The sequence below is a fragment of the Neophocaena asiaeorientalis genome, unplaced genomic scaffold (genome assembly GCF_003031525.2).
Source record: "Neophocaena asiaeorientalis asiaeorientalis breed wild unplaced genomic scaffold, Neophocaena_asiaeorientalis_V1.1 scaffold150, whole genome shotgun sequence".
Classification (NCBI taxonomy): domain Eukaryota; kingdom Metazoa; phylum Chordata; class Mammalia; order Artiodactyla; family Phocoenidae; genus Neophocaena; species Neophocaena asiaeorientalis.
The window spans coordinates 25,073-36,157 of record NW_020176571.1 but is presented as its reverse complement, the minus strand read 5'-3'; the positions used below and the strand labels follow the sequence as shown (position 1 = coordinate 36,157).

At 47.1% G+C, this 11,085-nt stretch overlaps 1 protein-coding gene across 2 annotated transcripts in view; it reads left to right on the top strand.

Moving 5' to 3' along the window:
• Positions 1–62: 62 nt before the first annotated feature.
• USP18 (ubiquitin specific peptidase 18) overlaps positions 63–11,085 on the top strand; it is a 25,695-nt gene continuing 14,672 nt past the window's right edge. The window contains exons 1-3 of one of the 2 annotated variants that reach the window (XM_024733011.1): positions 63–357; positions 8,405–8,512; positions 9,664–9,760. In XM_024733011.1, coding sequence (XP_024588779.1) covers positions 8,509–8,512; positions 9,664–9,760 — 101 coding nt within the window. In that variant the 5' untranslated portion in view covers positions 63–357; positions 8,405–8,508. Of the gene's footprint in view, positions 358–8,404; positions 8,513–9,663; positions 9,761–10,295; positions 10,301–11,085 lie in introns of those variants that run through there. The other variant, XM_024733012.1, reaches the window with a different exon arrangement.

Sequence of the window (11,085 nt, the reverse complement as noted above, 5' to 3'; positions counted from 1 at the left end):
GTGGGGGGGGAGGTAGGTGCTGGCACAGAGGTGTCCGGCGCTTGGGGACAGAGGCACGGGGACCGAGGTGGGGATATAGACGCAGGGACAGAGTCGCAGGGACAGACGCGGGGGCCGAGGTGGGGACAGAGGCGCGGAGGCAGACGCGGGGACAGAGGCGCAGGGACTGAGGTGGGAACAGAGGTGCGGGGACAGACTTGGGGACCTAGACTTGGGGACCTAGGTGGGGACAGACGGGGCCCCGCTCACCCCGCCCGCAGCGCCCGCCACGCCGCTGCCTGGAGGACCGGACGCGGTTGCTGAGTTTCTCCTTCATCCAACTTAGCAGCGCGGGTCTGACTCTTCGCTGCATCTGAGGCAAGTTTGGTGATACTTTTGGAGGCTTTCTTTGCAGGGAAGGCACAACGGGGCTGTGCTCAGATGCTACGTGGATAATTATGGGATTTTTTTGGGGCTGAGCGAATTATCATAATGGTCTGTATTCGTTAATACGTATATTAGATCAGTGAAAATTTCCCACGCTGATATATTTATTTGGACTTTTTTTGCACGACTGTTTTTAATTAAAGAAGAAATTGCAAAATCCGCCTCCTACCGTCTCCCTCTTTTCCTGGAAGAAAGCTAGATTTAGACCTTTAAACCTAAAACTCTGTTCTATGACCCCTGAAAAATCTGGGTTCAAAGTGTTTTGAAAACTAAAGCAGAGCCTTTAACTTCATGCTTTACAGCATTGAGGTAGTTATACTTTGAAATTGCTCAAAAAAGAGGCAAATACTTAAAACATTTCTTTCTGGTGTTATATTGTGAGAGTGAGGCGGACGGTTCAGGCCTAGACATCCAGGTGGTCTAATGTGCTCATCCAAATCGGACTAATACAGGTGCACAGATCCATCCTGGTTTTTGGATCACTATCAAAGAACTGAAAAAAAAAAAGAAACCGCTTTTTGTATTTTCACTAAAAAGAAATGTGTTGCACAGTTTGGGCACTTTTACATAATGATGAGCTTGCAAAGGGGAAAATGGGTTTCATCTGGAGTGTTCTCATCTGTGTGCCCAGCACATTACCATCACTTGAGAAACACACACGAATGATTAAGAATGAGGTCTGAATCTGTCGTTGCCTTGATGGGTTGGATTTAGAACACTGTGAGGCTTGTGTCATTGGCTCTTTTCCTGGGCTGGTGGTTTTTCTTCCTGTGGTGGAAAAGAGGGTCTGATTTATGTTCTTCTGGCTTAAAACGCCTTAAAAAGAGGCATTTTATGCTTCTGGCTTAAAAAGAGGCTGATTATGATCAGCCCTGAGCGGGTCACGTGACCATTGCTGAAACAGTCACCTTGGGCCCTGAGTGGCCAGGGCTTTGAGCCAGACTGTGCATGTGGGCTCCATCCAGTACTCATATTCTGAAAGTGGAGATAGTGTTTGTAAAGAAGAGGTGAGTATGCTACCAAAAGGTGGGGCACTGGGCTGGCAGAAATGACAGGCGTCCACTGGGGTCATTTTCAAGGTTGCGGTACATGTTGCCAAGTGGTCGTCCAGGCTGGCTGTGGCAGTGTCCACTCCCAGTAGCTGGCTGCTGCTGTGGACCCGGACTGAAAGATCTCTCTGCACAAGTAACACCAAGAGGTCTTCACTGGTGACCCCTTAAGTGGAAATAAAGCAGCCGGGAATCATGCACCTTTAGGGAGAGCAACGCTGGGACTCAACTGAAAACAGTCTTCATGAAATGACCTGAAGGTAGCTGGTCTGCAGTAAATCCTCTATGCCGGGGGCCAGTCGCCTGCAGCCTGAGCTTGGTCAGTGCTTGTCTAGAACAGCTTCTCAACCTTAATGCTTGCGTAGGTCACCTAGGAATCTCGTCAAAAGGCAGATTCCAAGCCTGCCTTTTTAACAAACTTCAGGTGATGCTGTTGCTGCAGGTCCAGAGACCTGCCTACCTGCTTCCAAGATGCTGGACCAGTGGTTGCCAATATTTTAGCGGAACAAAAGAAAAAAATTGAGGACCCAGCTCCCCTTCAGATAAGAACTGAACTCTTAGTAGCCATTAATTGAGAAAACACACTGAAAATCTCTGCATTCAGGAAAGCTTTTACACCTTTTGGCAGAACACTAAAGGGCTGAGTGTTAGATTCAGTGTTTGGTTACAGTTGAGGCCATTTGCCCCTCACCTTTGCTTAAATGCACAGTAATTTCAGCACATCACTGGGACTGTAGAACGGGAGGATCTTACAGCAGTTATCGCAGGAGAAATATTTGGATTCTCAAGAAGACTTTTAGTGTGGTTACTTCAGTAGTTTCTAGTGAACAAACTGCAGGTGCTAAGTTCTGAAAACTACAGCATTAGGGCTTCCCCCGCCCCCAACCCCATGGTCGTTACTGTCTTAGTAGCCCTTTAAACACATAGTGTCTGCTACCCCATAGTGTTTGAACATCTCACATAAGTACTTGACGAGACTATTCCAAAGTCTCTGATGAGGGATGATGAAACCGTCTCCCCATCTTTCTCCTCTGACCAGGATTTCTTGTTACGTTCTTCTGTGCTGTAATTACCCTCCTGTACGCATACTGAAGGATGTGAACAAAACACTATATACAAGACAGTCTACATAACTTGTAGGTCCCCTAGTAAAGTAAAAACTTGGGGCTCCTTATTAAACAATTGTGAAGAACTTCAGGACTGCAACAGGAGAGCATTAAACCAAGCCGGGGTCTTCTGAGTGCAAGTCTGGGCAGCTACACAGGTTGTGTACTCGCCAAGTCAGCCCTGACTAAAGTCTGTGATTCCCAAACCATTCATAGCCTTCATCTTCTTTGTTCCACTGTTGATGACAACTGTATGGCATTGACATTTAAAAAACTGGTTTTCCAGTCTATAAATATTTCTTCAATCAGACTTGCAAGGAGAGAATCTGACCGAACTCACCATTAACCCGCTGTTCTGTTTAAAAGAGGCTCTGGTTGTTTCTGCCTGTTCAGATGCCTGATATACATGATATAGAAGTAGCACATTTAAAACTATCACTGTTTTTTTTGTGTGTGTGTGTGCACACAGCGGAATATAATTCAGGAAAATTATTTTTAGGAATGTATTTTCCAGAGCAATGTTGTCCCTAGGATTCATAGTTTGGGTAACTGTCAAAAGTTGAGAGTTTTATTTCCAACTATTAAACTGAGTGACAATCTAAAGCCATCATTTGAACAACAGTTTTTAGCCTCCATAAGTAGACCAAACATTACAAAGAGCAGTGTGCTTGATTCACGTGTGTAGTCTGTGGTTTTTGAAGTTTGACTACTGAGAACAAGCTGTGTTTGGGGTGCTTTGGTTCTTTTCAGATTTTTTATATTCTTTATCACACCTGGATTGAATGATGATTTAATTATTGATTTTTTTGTAGATACGTTTGGAGTTTTTCCTCCTCATGTTAAGTGGTAAAGTTGATGTTCTGGTTTTAATTCATCTTCACAAGATGTGAAGAATTTGCAAATAGGGTTTTTCTCTTGAAAGACTCATGGCTTAATTGGGATTAATAATTAAATTTAAAATTAAATTAATAATTAAATAATTATTAAATTATTAATAATTAATAATTAAAATTTAATTGGGATTAAAATTAAAATAATTAAAATAATTAAAATTAAAATTAGATACAGTCTAACTCTGTTATTCTCAATTACTTTTAAAATTTAATAAAGTTGTAAGCCAAAAAAGATATAATATCCTCTATAAACTGTTTAGCAGACTTACTCTCTCTTTACTATATGTATTAATTTCTTTTCCTTTTTTAAGATTTTAAAATAAATTTATGCATATAATGGCCCAGACCATTCACTGTTGCAGCATCTTTCTTTTGCAGTGAAAATTATGCTTTTATATCTCAACATACAAAGTACAATATATGAGATTTTCTACCCTAAGTTGTGTGGATCATTTGCAACTGGATATTCAGATATTAACAGTTAATCCAAGTGACCACCCCCCCGCCTTTCTGTTACACTGGTCACATGGGGTGGTAACCAAAGTGATCACTTGATTGTGTACCAGCGCAGGGACACCAGAAGGGGACTGGGGTGGGCGTTTGGTGGATGGCCTTTCAAAGGCTGAGGCCAAGGAGCAGATCTCAGATGAATAATAATAATAAAGTGAAGCCACGCTTTGGTACTTTTCTACTTCATCTGAAAAATGTAAGTCTTCATACAACGTTTAGCATGCATTTGGATGCAATGCCACTATCATTAAGTGCTCTGGCAGTAGGTGGGAGCGACTGGTCTTTCGGTATGATTCAGGGTTTTCATTTTAGGTCTTTTATTATCTGTCCTTGAGTGTGTGCTCCTGTCTGTTTACTTGGTACCAGCCTTGGCAGTCTGTCTTCAGCCCACGTCCACCGGGACATTCCCATGTATCCACTAGGGGGCAGTGCCGACATTCCCATGCCTGGTTAGGCTTCTGCTTTTCTCACTGGAGAGAGAGATCTAAGGGCATCTGCCTTAAGAACTTCTCTAGTCAATTAAAACTGAGCTTGTTGGGGAAAGTCCTGGAAGTGATTTGTGGTTCAGATCTGTCAGCAGTTGAGTTAGCTGTGCCTTCACTGCTGGGCTCTGTGCGTGCTCTTTGCAGAGAATGACTCCACACCCGCATCAGACCATGTCTGTTTGCCTCAGACCACTGGCCTTGACTCCAAGTTCCAACTAATTAATTAACTAATTAATGATAAAATGAACACTTATGAAACCCTTCCCCCCAAACTAGAACATTACTGGCGATTACATGCTCTCTACTTCTCTCATCCCTCTGCCTGTCCATTGGAGGTAATGACCTGGTCTTTTTTTGTTTTTTTAAAATATTTATTTATTTATTATTTACGTGGCTGCCCCAGGTCTTAGTTGCGGCAGGCGGGCTCCTTAGTTGCAGCTCACGGGCTCCTTAGCTGCAGCATGCACGTGGGATCTAGTTCCCTGACCAGGGTTTGGACCCGGGCCCCCTGCATTGGGAGCACAGAGTCGTAACCACTGTGCCACCAGGGAAGTCCTTGGCCTGGTCTTTTTGATCTTCATTATCCATTTAAAAATCCTTGTCACACATGCACGTTGATGCCTAAATAGCGTAGTGTCTCATTTTCCTTGAGTTTGAATCTACAAAACGAAATACTAGATCTTATCTTCTAAGAATTGCCTTTTGACTCAACATTGCGTTTCTAAGATTCACCCTATTGTGACATGCTCACTCAGGTGCAACTGAGGAATATTATTTCATTGTGTAAATTTATTACAGCTCACGTACCCGCTCTCCCGACATTTGGGTCGAGCGCTTGGATTGTTTCCATGTTTTTGCTGCACAAACAGCACTGCTATGAACATTCTTGTTTATGTCTCCAGGGACACATGTAAGAATTTCTCTTTTGAATTTTTAGGTTGAAGTTAAGTGAATGTTTAACTTTACAAGATGATGCCACGTTGTTTTCCCAAGCGACTGTACCATTTTACACCCTCCCCTAGTAGTATATAAAAGACCCTATTTATCTACATCCCCTCCAACACTTGGTTCCATCAGAATTCTTAACTGTTGCCGGTTGAATAGTGTAAAATGGTATCTCATTATGGTCAAGGTTTGCACTTCCCTGACCACTAGTGACCACTTACTTTTTATAAAAACTAAAATTCTGGAATGTCTACATTTTATTCCAGTCCTGGCTTGGGTTCACCTGTGCAGGTCTGCTCACAGCCCTTTGCACACTCTTCCCCACATCCTTCTCCCCCAGACCCCTGGGCTTTTTTTGCATAACACCTGCCCTGCCTCAAGGTGCCCCTTATTTTAAACCATACCCTTTCCTCTTTAATAAACTCAGATCCAGACTCACTTTCCCCATGAACCCTGCCCTCGTGAATATCAGTGAACTTAGGTCACTTCATTAAACCACTGAATCCTGACGGGCCTCTGAGCCACTGGCTAGAGTACAGACGGGGGCAGGTCATTTAGCTACGTATATTAAGAGCCTTAAACTTCGTACACTGTGACCTTGTAATTATATTTTTAAGAATATGTCCTAGGGCTTCCCTGGCGGCGCAGCGGTTAAGAATCCACCTGCCAATGCAGGGGACACGAGTTCGAGCCCTGGTCCAGGAAGATCCCACGTGCCATGGAACAACTAAACCCGTGTGCCACAATTACTGAGCCTGCGCTCTAGAGCCCGCGAGCCACAACTACTGAGCCCGTGTGCCACAACTACTGAAGCCCGTGTGCCTAAAGCCTGTGCTCCGCAGCAAGAGAAGCCACCACAATGAGAAGCCCGTGCACCGCAGCGAAGAGTAGCCCAAGAGTAGCCCCTGCTCACGGCAACTAGAGAAAGCCCACGCTCAGCAACAAAGACCCAATGCAGCCAAAAAATATATATATATAAATAAATAAATTTATATAAAAAAAGAATATCTCCTAGATAGTTAAAGATTTTTTTTTGAAGTGGACCATTTTTAAAGTCCTTATTGAATTTGTTGCAATATTGCTTCTGTTTTAGTTTCTTGGCCGCGAGGCATGTGGAGTCTTAGCTCCCCGACCAGGGATCGAACCCGCACCCCCTGCATTGGAAGGCGAAGTCCTAACCACTGGACCGCCAGGGCGGCCCCTCTCCTAGACATTGATTTAGCGTCTGGTTGTATCTGAAGGCCACAGGTTTATTTGCACGGGGACAGAGGAGCCATTGAGGAAACAGCAGGGGTTGTGCTCAAGCTTAGACCCGGGGGCAGGCCTGAGCCCTGGGGAGAGATGGCTTCCCGCAAAGCTGAAGAACTTGGTGAAATGAAAAGGCACGAGGCAGTGGGAGGACTGGGCTTGTATCCCACTTCCATGTGAAGGCCCTGCTTGTAGATACGAGGGAACCTTTGTGCATGGATTGCTGTGTCGGGCAGTGCCCTGCAGACACCAGTGGGCACTCCAGGGCAGGTAGGGACAGGGTATGGTGCTTGTGACCTCGCTCCAAAACACAAGAGACTCCTCCTGAGATTCCCACACACCTGGGGAGAATTCACAGGCTGAAGCCTGTGTTGCCAGGAAGACTGGGTTCTGGTTAACATGACCTGGTTTATAGCTGCAGTTTTGTTGTGTCCATGACCTTTGGTTTGCCTGAGGAAAAATCACATAGGTAGAAAAAGGTTTTATACCTAAAAATGTTCACTGCGGTTTTTTTTATAACTGCAAAAAATCGAAGACAGCCAGAACATTCTGCAATGTTCTGTTGCTACATCAGGCATCACTGTGAAACGGTTGAAAATATACTGCTTTTTCCATTTCACATTATAACAAGGATATTTGATTACAGGCCTCTCTCAGTTGCTTGTGCCCATGCAAGGGAAAAGGAGAAAGCCCAGGGCGGAAAAGAATGTGTCAGAAAGTTTATGTATGTGAATATATACATATGGGCGTGGCGTTTGGGTTCCCAAGGACATTCGCCAGCCAGTCCTGGCTGAGTCTCAGCATTTCTTGGTGTGGAGCCCGTTGAGAAGAAGTCTCTATACCCTGTGTGTGTGGGTTTTGTCTGAGAAAGCTCAATAGACTCAAGGCCCTGCCATTGATTTGCCCTCCTTTGACGGTGTAGTCCCAGCTGAGCTGTGCGTGGGGAAGGTCTGCTGGGGAGCACCCTTGGGAACGACACCCAGAGGGTGAGCACAGCAGGGTGGGCAAACGGAGGACTTGAACTCCCAAAATTTGTGACAGAGGCTTCAGCCAATGCTAAGGGGAGCTCGGGGGCTGGGTGACCCTTCAGGCAGGTGGTAAGGCCCTTAGGCCCCCATATCGCCCAGACTCTGGATAGGGACCGGGCCAGCTTTCTTCACTGGGGTGAATTCTGGAGGGGGCCTCAGCTGGGGGCCGTCGACCACCAACACCCGGTGGCCTGGGGAAGGGCTCCTGTTCCGCCGGAGTGTGAGTGGTCACCACCTCCCGCCACAGGCAGACATAGCTGTTCCCAGCCCCAGTTACTTGAACGGCCCTGTGTACAACACGTGTGGGTGTTCACAGCAGCCCCTTCCCCAGGAGCCAGGACGGGCTTCCTTGGGTCCAGCGTGTGGACAGCAAGGAGAGGGCTTTGAGCAGCCTTCAGGCAGTGGAGGGCCTGGGAGTGAGGAACAGGGAGACCCAGGTGTCTTGGTCTGGACCCCTTGGTGAATGTTGAACCATTTGCCAGAACAGAGAGCCCAGGGCAGAGGCTGCGGCCGTGGGTCCCAATGAGGACACAGTGGGAATGAGGGACCAAGGGGACGGAGTCTCACTGAGTTGTCGTTTCTCGCCCTAGAGCTTGGCGGGCCAGTCTCCCCAGACACTGATCTCCCCCCAAGCCTGGCTCTTGGGGATCAGAACTGATCACATGGATATGCTTCCCCTTCTCTCATCCTTTCCTCTGCGGTGTGTTTTCACAGAGGTCCGGCCAAGGCCGGCTCATGAGAGCTCTTCCCGGAAGTGAGGTCGCACCGTCCTGAAGACGCCCTGCAGCTGCCGTCCGGGGGTCTTGGAGTGACTGCTGATGGGTATGGTTCCGGGTCCCTAGGCCGGTCTTGGCTGTCTCAGCGTTTCTCAGCAAAGCCCATTAGGAGAAGGACGGGAGCAGCAATGGGAAGAGACACAGGGAGCCCCGAGCCCGGGCTCCCAATGGGCCGAGAACCCCAGTCTTCTCTCTTGACTGCGCAGAAATGCTTTGCTCGTCCGCCGGACCGTAGAGTTTTGTGGTTGCCGATTGCTGCTCTTTGTGCCTCCACTTCTGCATCTGTGAAGTGGGGATGATTATGCCCCGGAGCCCATAGGATTGTTGGGAAGAATAACGAGGTTGTTGTGGAAGCTGCTTTAATCTTGCGCTTGGCATGTCGTGGCCCCCAGCCTTCCCCCGGGTGCTAGTGTGACTGGTGACAAGGTGCTTCTGCTGACTGGGTTCCTGCTGACCACGGATTCTTACGTTCTTCCTGCCCCAGCTCGTACACCAGAGCCCTTTCTCTGGGAGCTCTGAGATTAGTGGACTCCCTCCCTCTTAAATTACACACCTTGTGGGGTCTGCGGAGCCCAAGGTTGGGTGGGAAAGGGGGAGGTTGGTTGCTAGTGGGTCAGAGAAATACTACCTTTTGGTTTTCTCACATCCTCGTAAGTTCCTTGTGGTTTCCAGCCTCTCAAGGTGAGTTTAGATGAGGTGGATCTCCCCCAGAGCTTTCTTCTGATTCCCTTCCACCACCTGGTAGGGCCTGGGCAGGGGCCTTACCCCCGGGGCCCAGAGTAGATTGCCTGGGAGATGACTCTCGGCCCTGAGCCCGTAGATGCCCGCTGTGAGCCAGCTCTGTAGGGACAGCTTGGGTGGGCAGGGCCCCTAGTTCTCCCCAATGCACTGTCTGTAAGGTTTCTCTTCCTTTGCTCTTACTGTTGCTTGGGTTATAAGTTTGACAACGAGTGATACACCTCCTTGTGGCCTCTCTTTTCCTGACGGACTGTTAAAACTTCTGCTGCTAATTCACTTTGCAGAGGCTCGTGTTTCTCTCTCCTTTCCAATTTGTTTCCAAGCTCCTTAGTGAATTCTTTGTGCCTCTGGGAGTACCTTATAGAATCTCATGTCCTTAGGAGGGTCTAGAGGAGTGTTTGGTGTTCGTTGAATTCTGTGGCAGGGCTTCCCTCAGTACCTTCCCTCTGCTCTTCATAGGCCCGGTGGGTTTACACAACATTGGGCAGACCTGCTGCCTTAACTCCCTGATCCAGGTGTTCGTTATGAACGCGGAATTCACCAAGATATTGAAGAGGTAAGGCAATTGTTCAGGCGGATAAATGTGTATATTATTTTATGTTTTCAATTATTCAGTTATTCACAGTGGTTTGGACTTTTAGAAGTCTACTTCCAAAAGCTAACAGAGAAAAGATCTTGCTTTGCACAATCTAGACTATATACTATAATCATCTAAGATGATTTTTAAAAAATGTAAATGCTGATCCCACCCCCAGATATTTGGTTCCACTTGGGGCCTAGGTGGGTGTCTAGGGTGGGGCCCAAGCATTCGTACTTTTCAAAAGATTCCCCAGGTGATTCTAAAGTGTAGCCAGATTGGCAGCCACTGACTTGGTTAAAAGGAAGTGGGGACCCTGCCAGTGTCTAATCAAGGGGCAGGTCTATGAGTCTATTGATTTTTCTCAAATGAAACACATCCACACTCACACAGTATACACATCGTGAGAACCCTTCTTTCTTTCTTTTTTTAATGATTAAAATTTTATTTTATTTTATTTTTATTTATTTTTGGCTGCACTGGGTCTTCGTTGCTGCGCGCGGGCTTCCTCTAGTTGTGGTGAGTGGGGGCTACTCTTTGTTGCGGTGCACGGGCTTCTCATTGGGGTGGCTTCTCTTGTTGCGGAGCACGGGCTCTAGGCGCACAGGCTTCAGTAATTGTGGCGCGCAGGCTCAGTAGTTGTGGCTTGCGGGCTTCAGAGCACAGGCTCAGTAGTTGTGGCGCACAGGCTTAGCTGCTTCGTGGCATGTGGGATCTTCCTGGACCAGGGATCGAACCTGTGTCCCCTGCGTTGGCAGGCGGATTCTTAACCACTGTGCCACCAGGGAAGCCCGAGAACCCTTCTTTCTTCTCAACCTGTTCTGCAGAGACATGCTGAGACTCCGCCAGGACTGACAGGCAAATTTCCTTGGGAATTCAAGCACCACGCCCATATGTATATGTTCACATACATAAACTTTATCACTCATTCTTTTCTGCCTTTTGCTTTCTCCTTTTCCCCTTCCATGGGCATGGGCAGTTGAGAGATGCCAGTGATGAAACAAACCATTGCCAAGATACACTGCCATTCCTTTATGTGTCCTTCCCAGGGCCTAGGTCATACTTGCTTTTGGCCTTTGGAGAACTTCAGACTGGCCATTTTGCTGTGGGTGCAGGACCTACTGCACCTGCCGTTCGTTTTGGTGTGACTGCCGTGCAGGGTGGGGAGAGGGGTGAGGCCGCAGCTGTGCTGATTCCCCTCTCGAGAGGATACTCCCGTATAGCTGATTTGCTAACACGGTAGCTCTTCAACCTTGTCTATATGTCTAAATCATCTAGGAAACTTAAAAATCCTGGAAAATGGC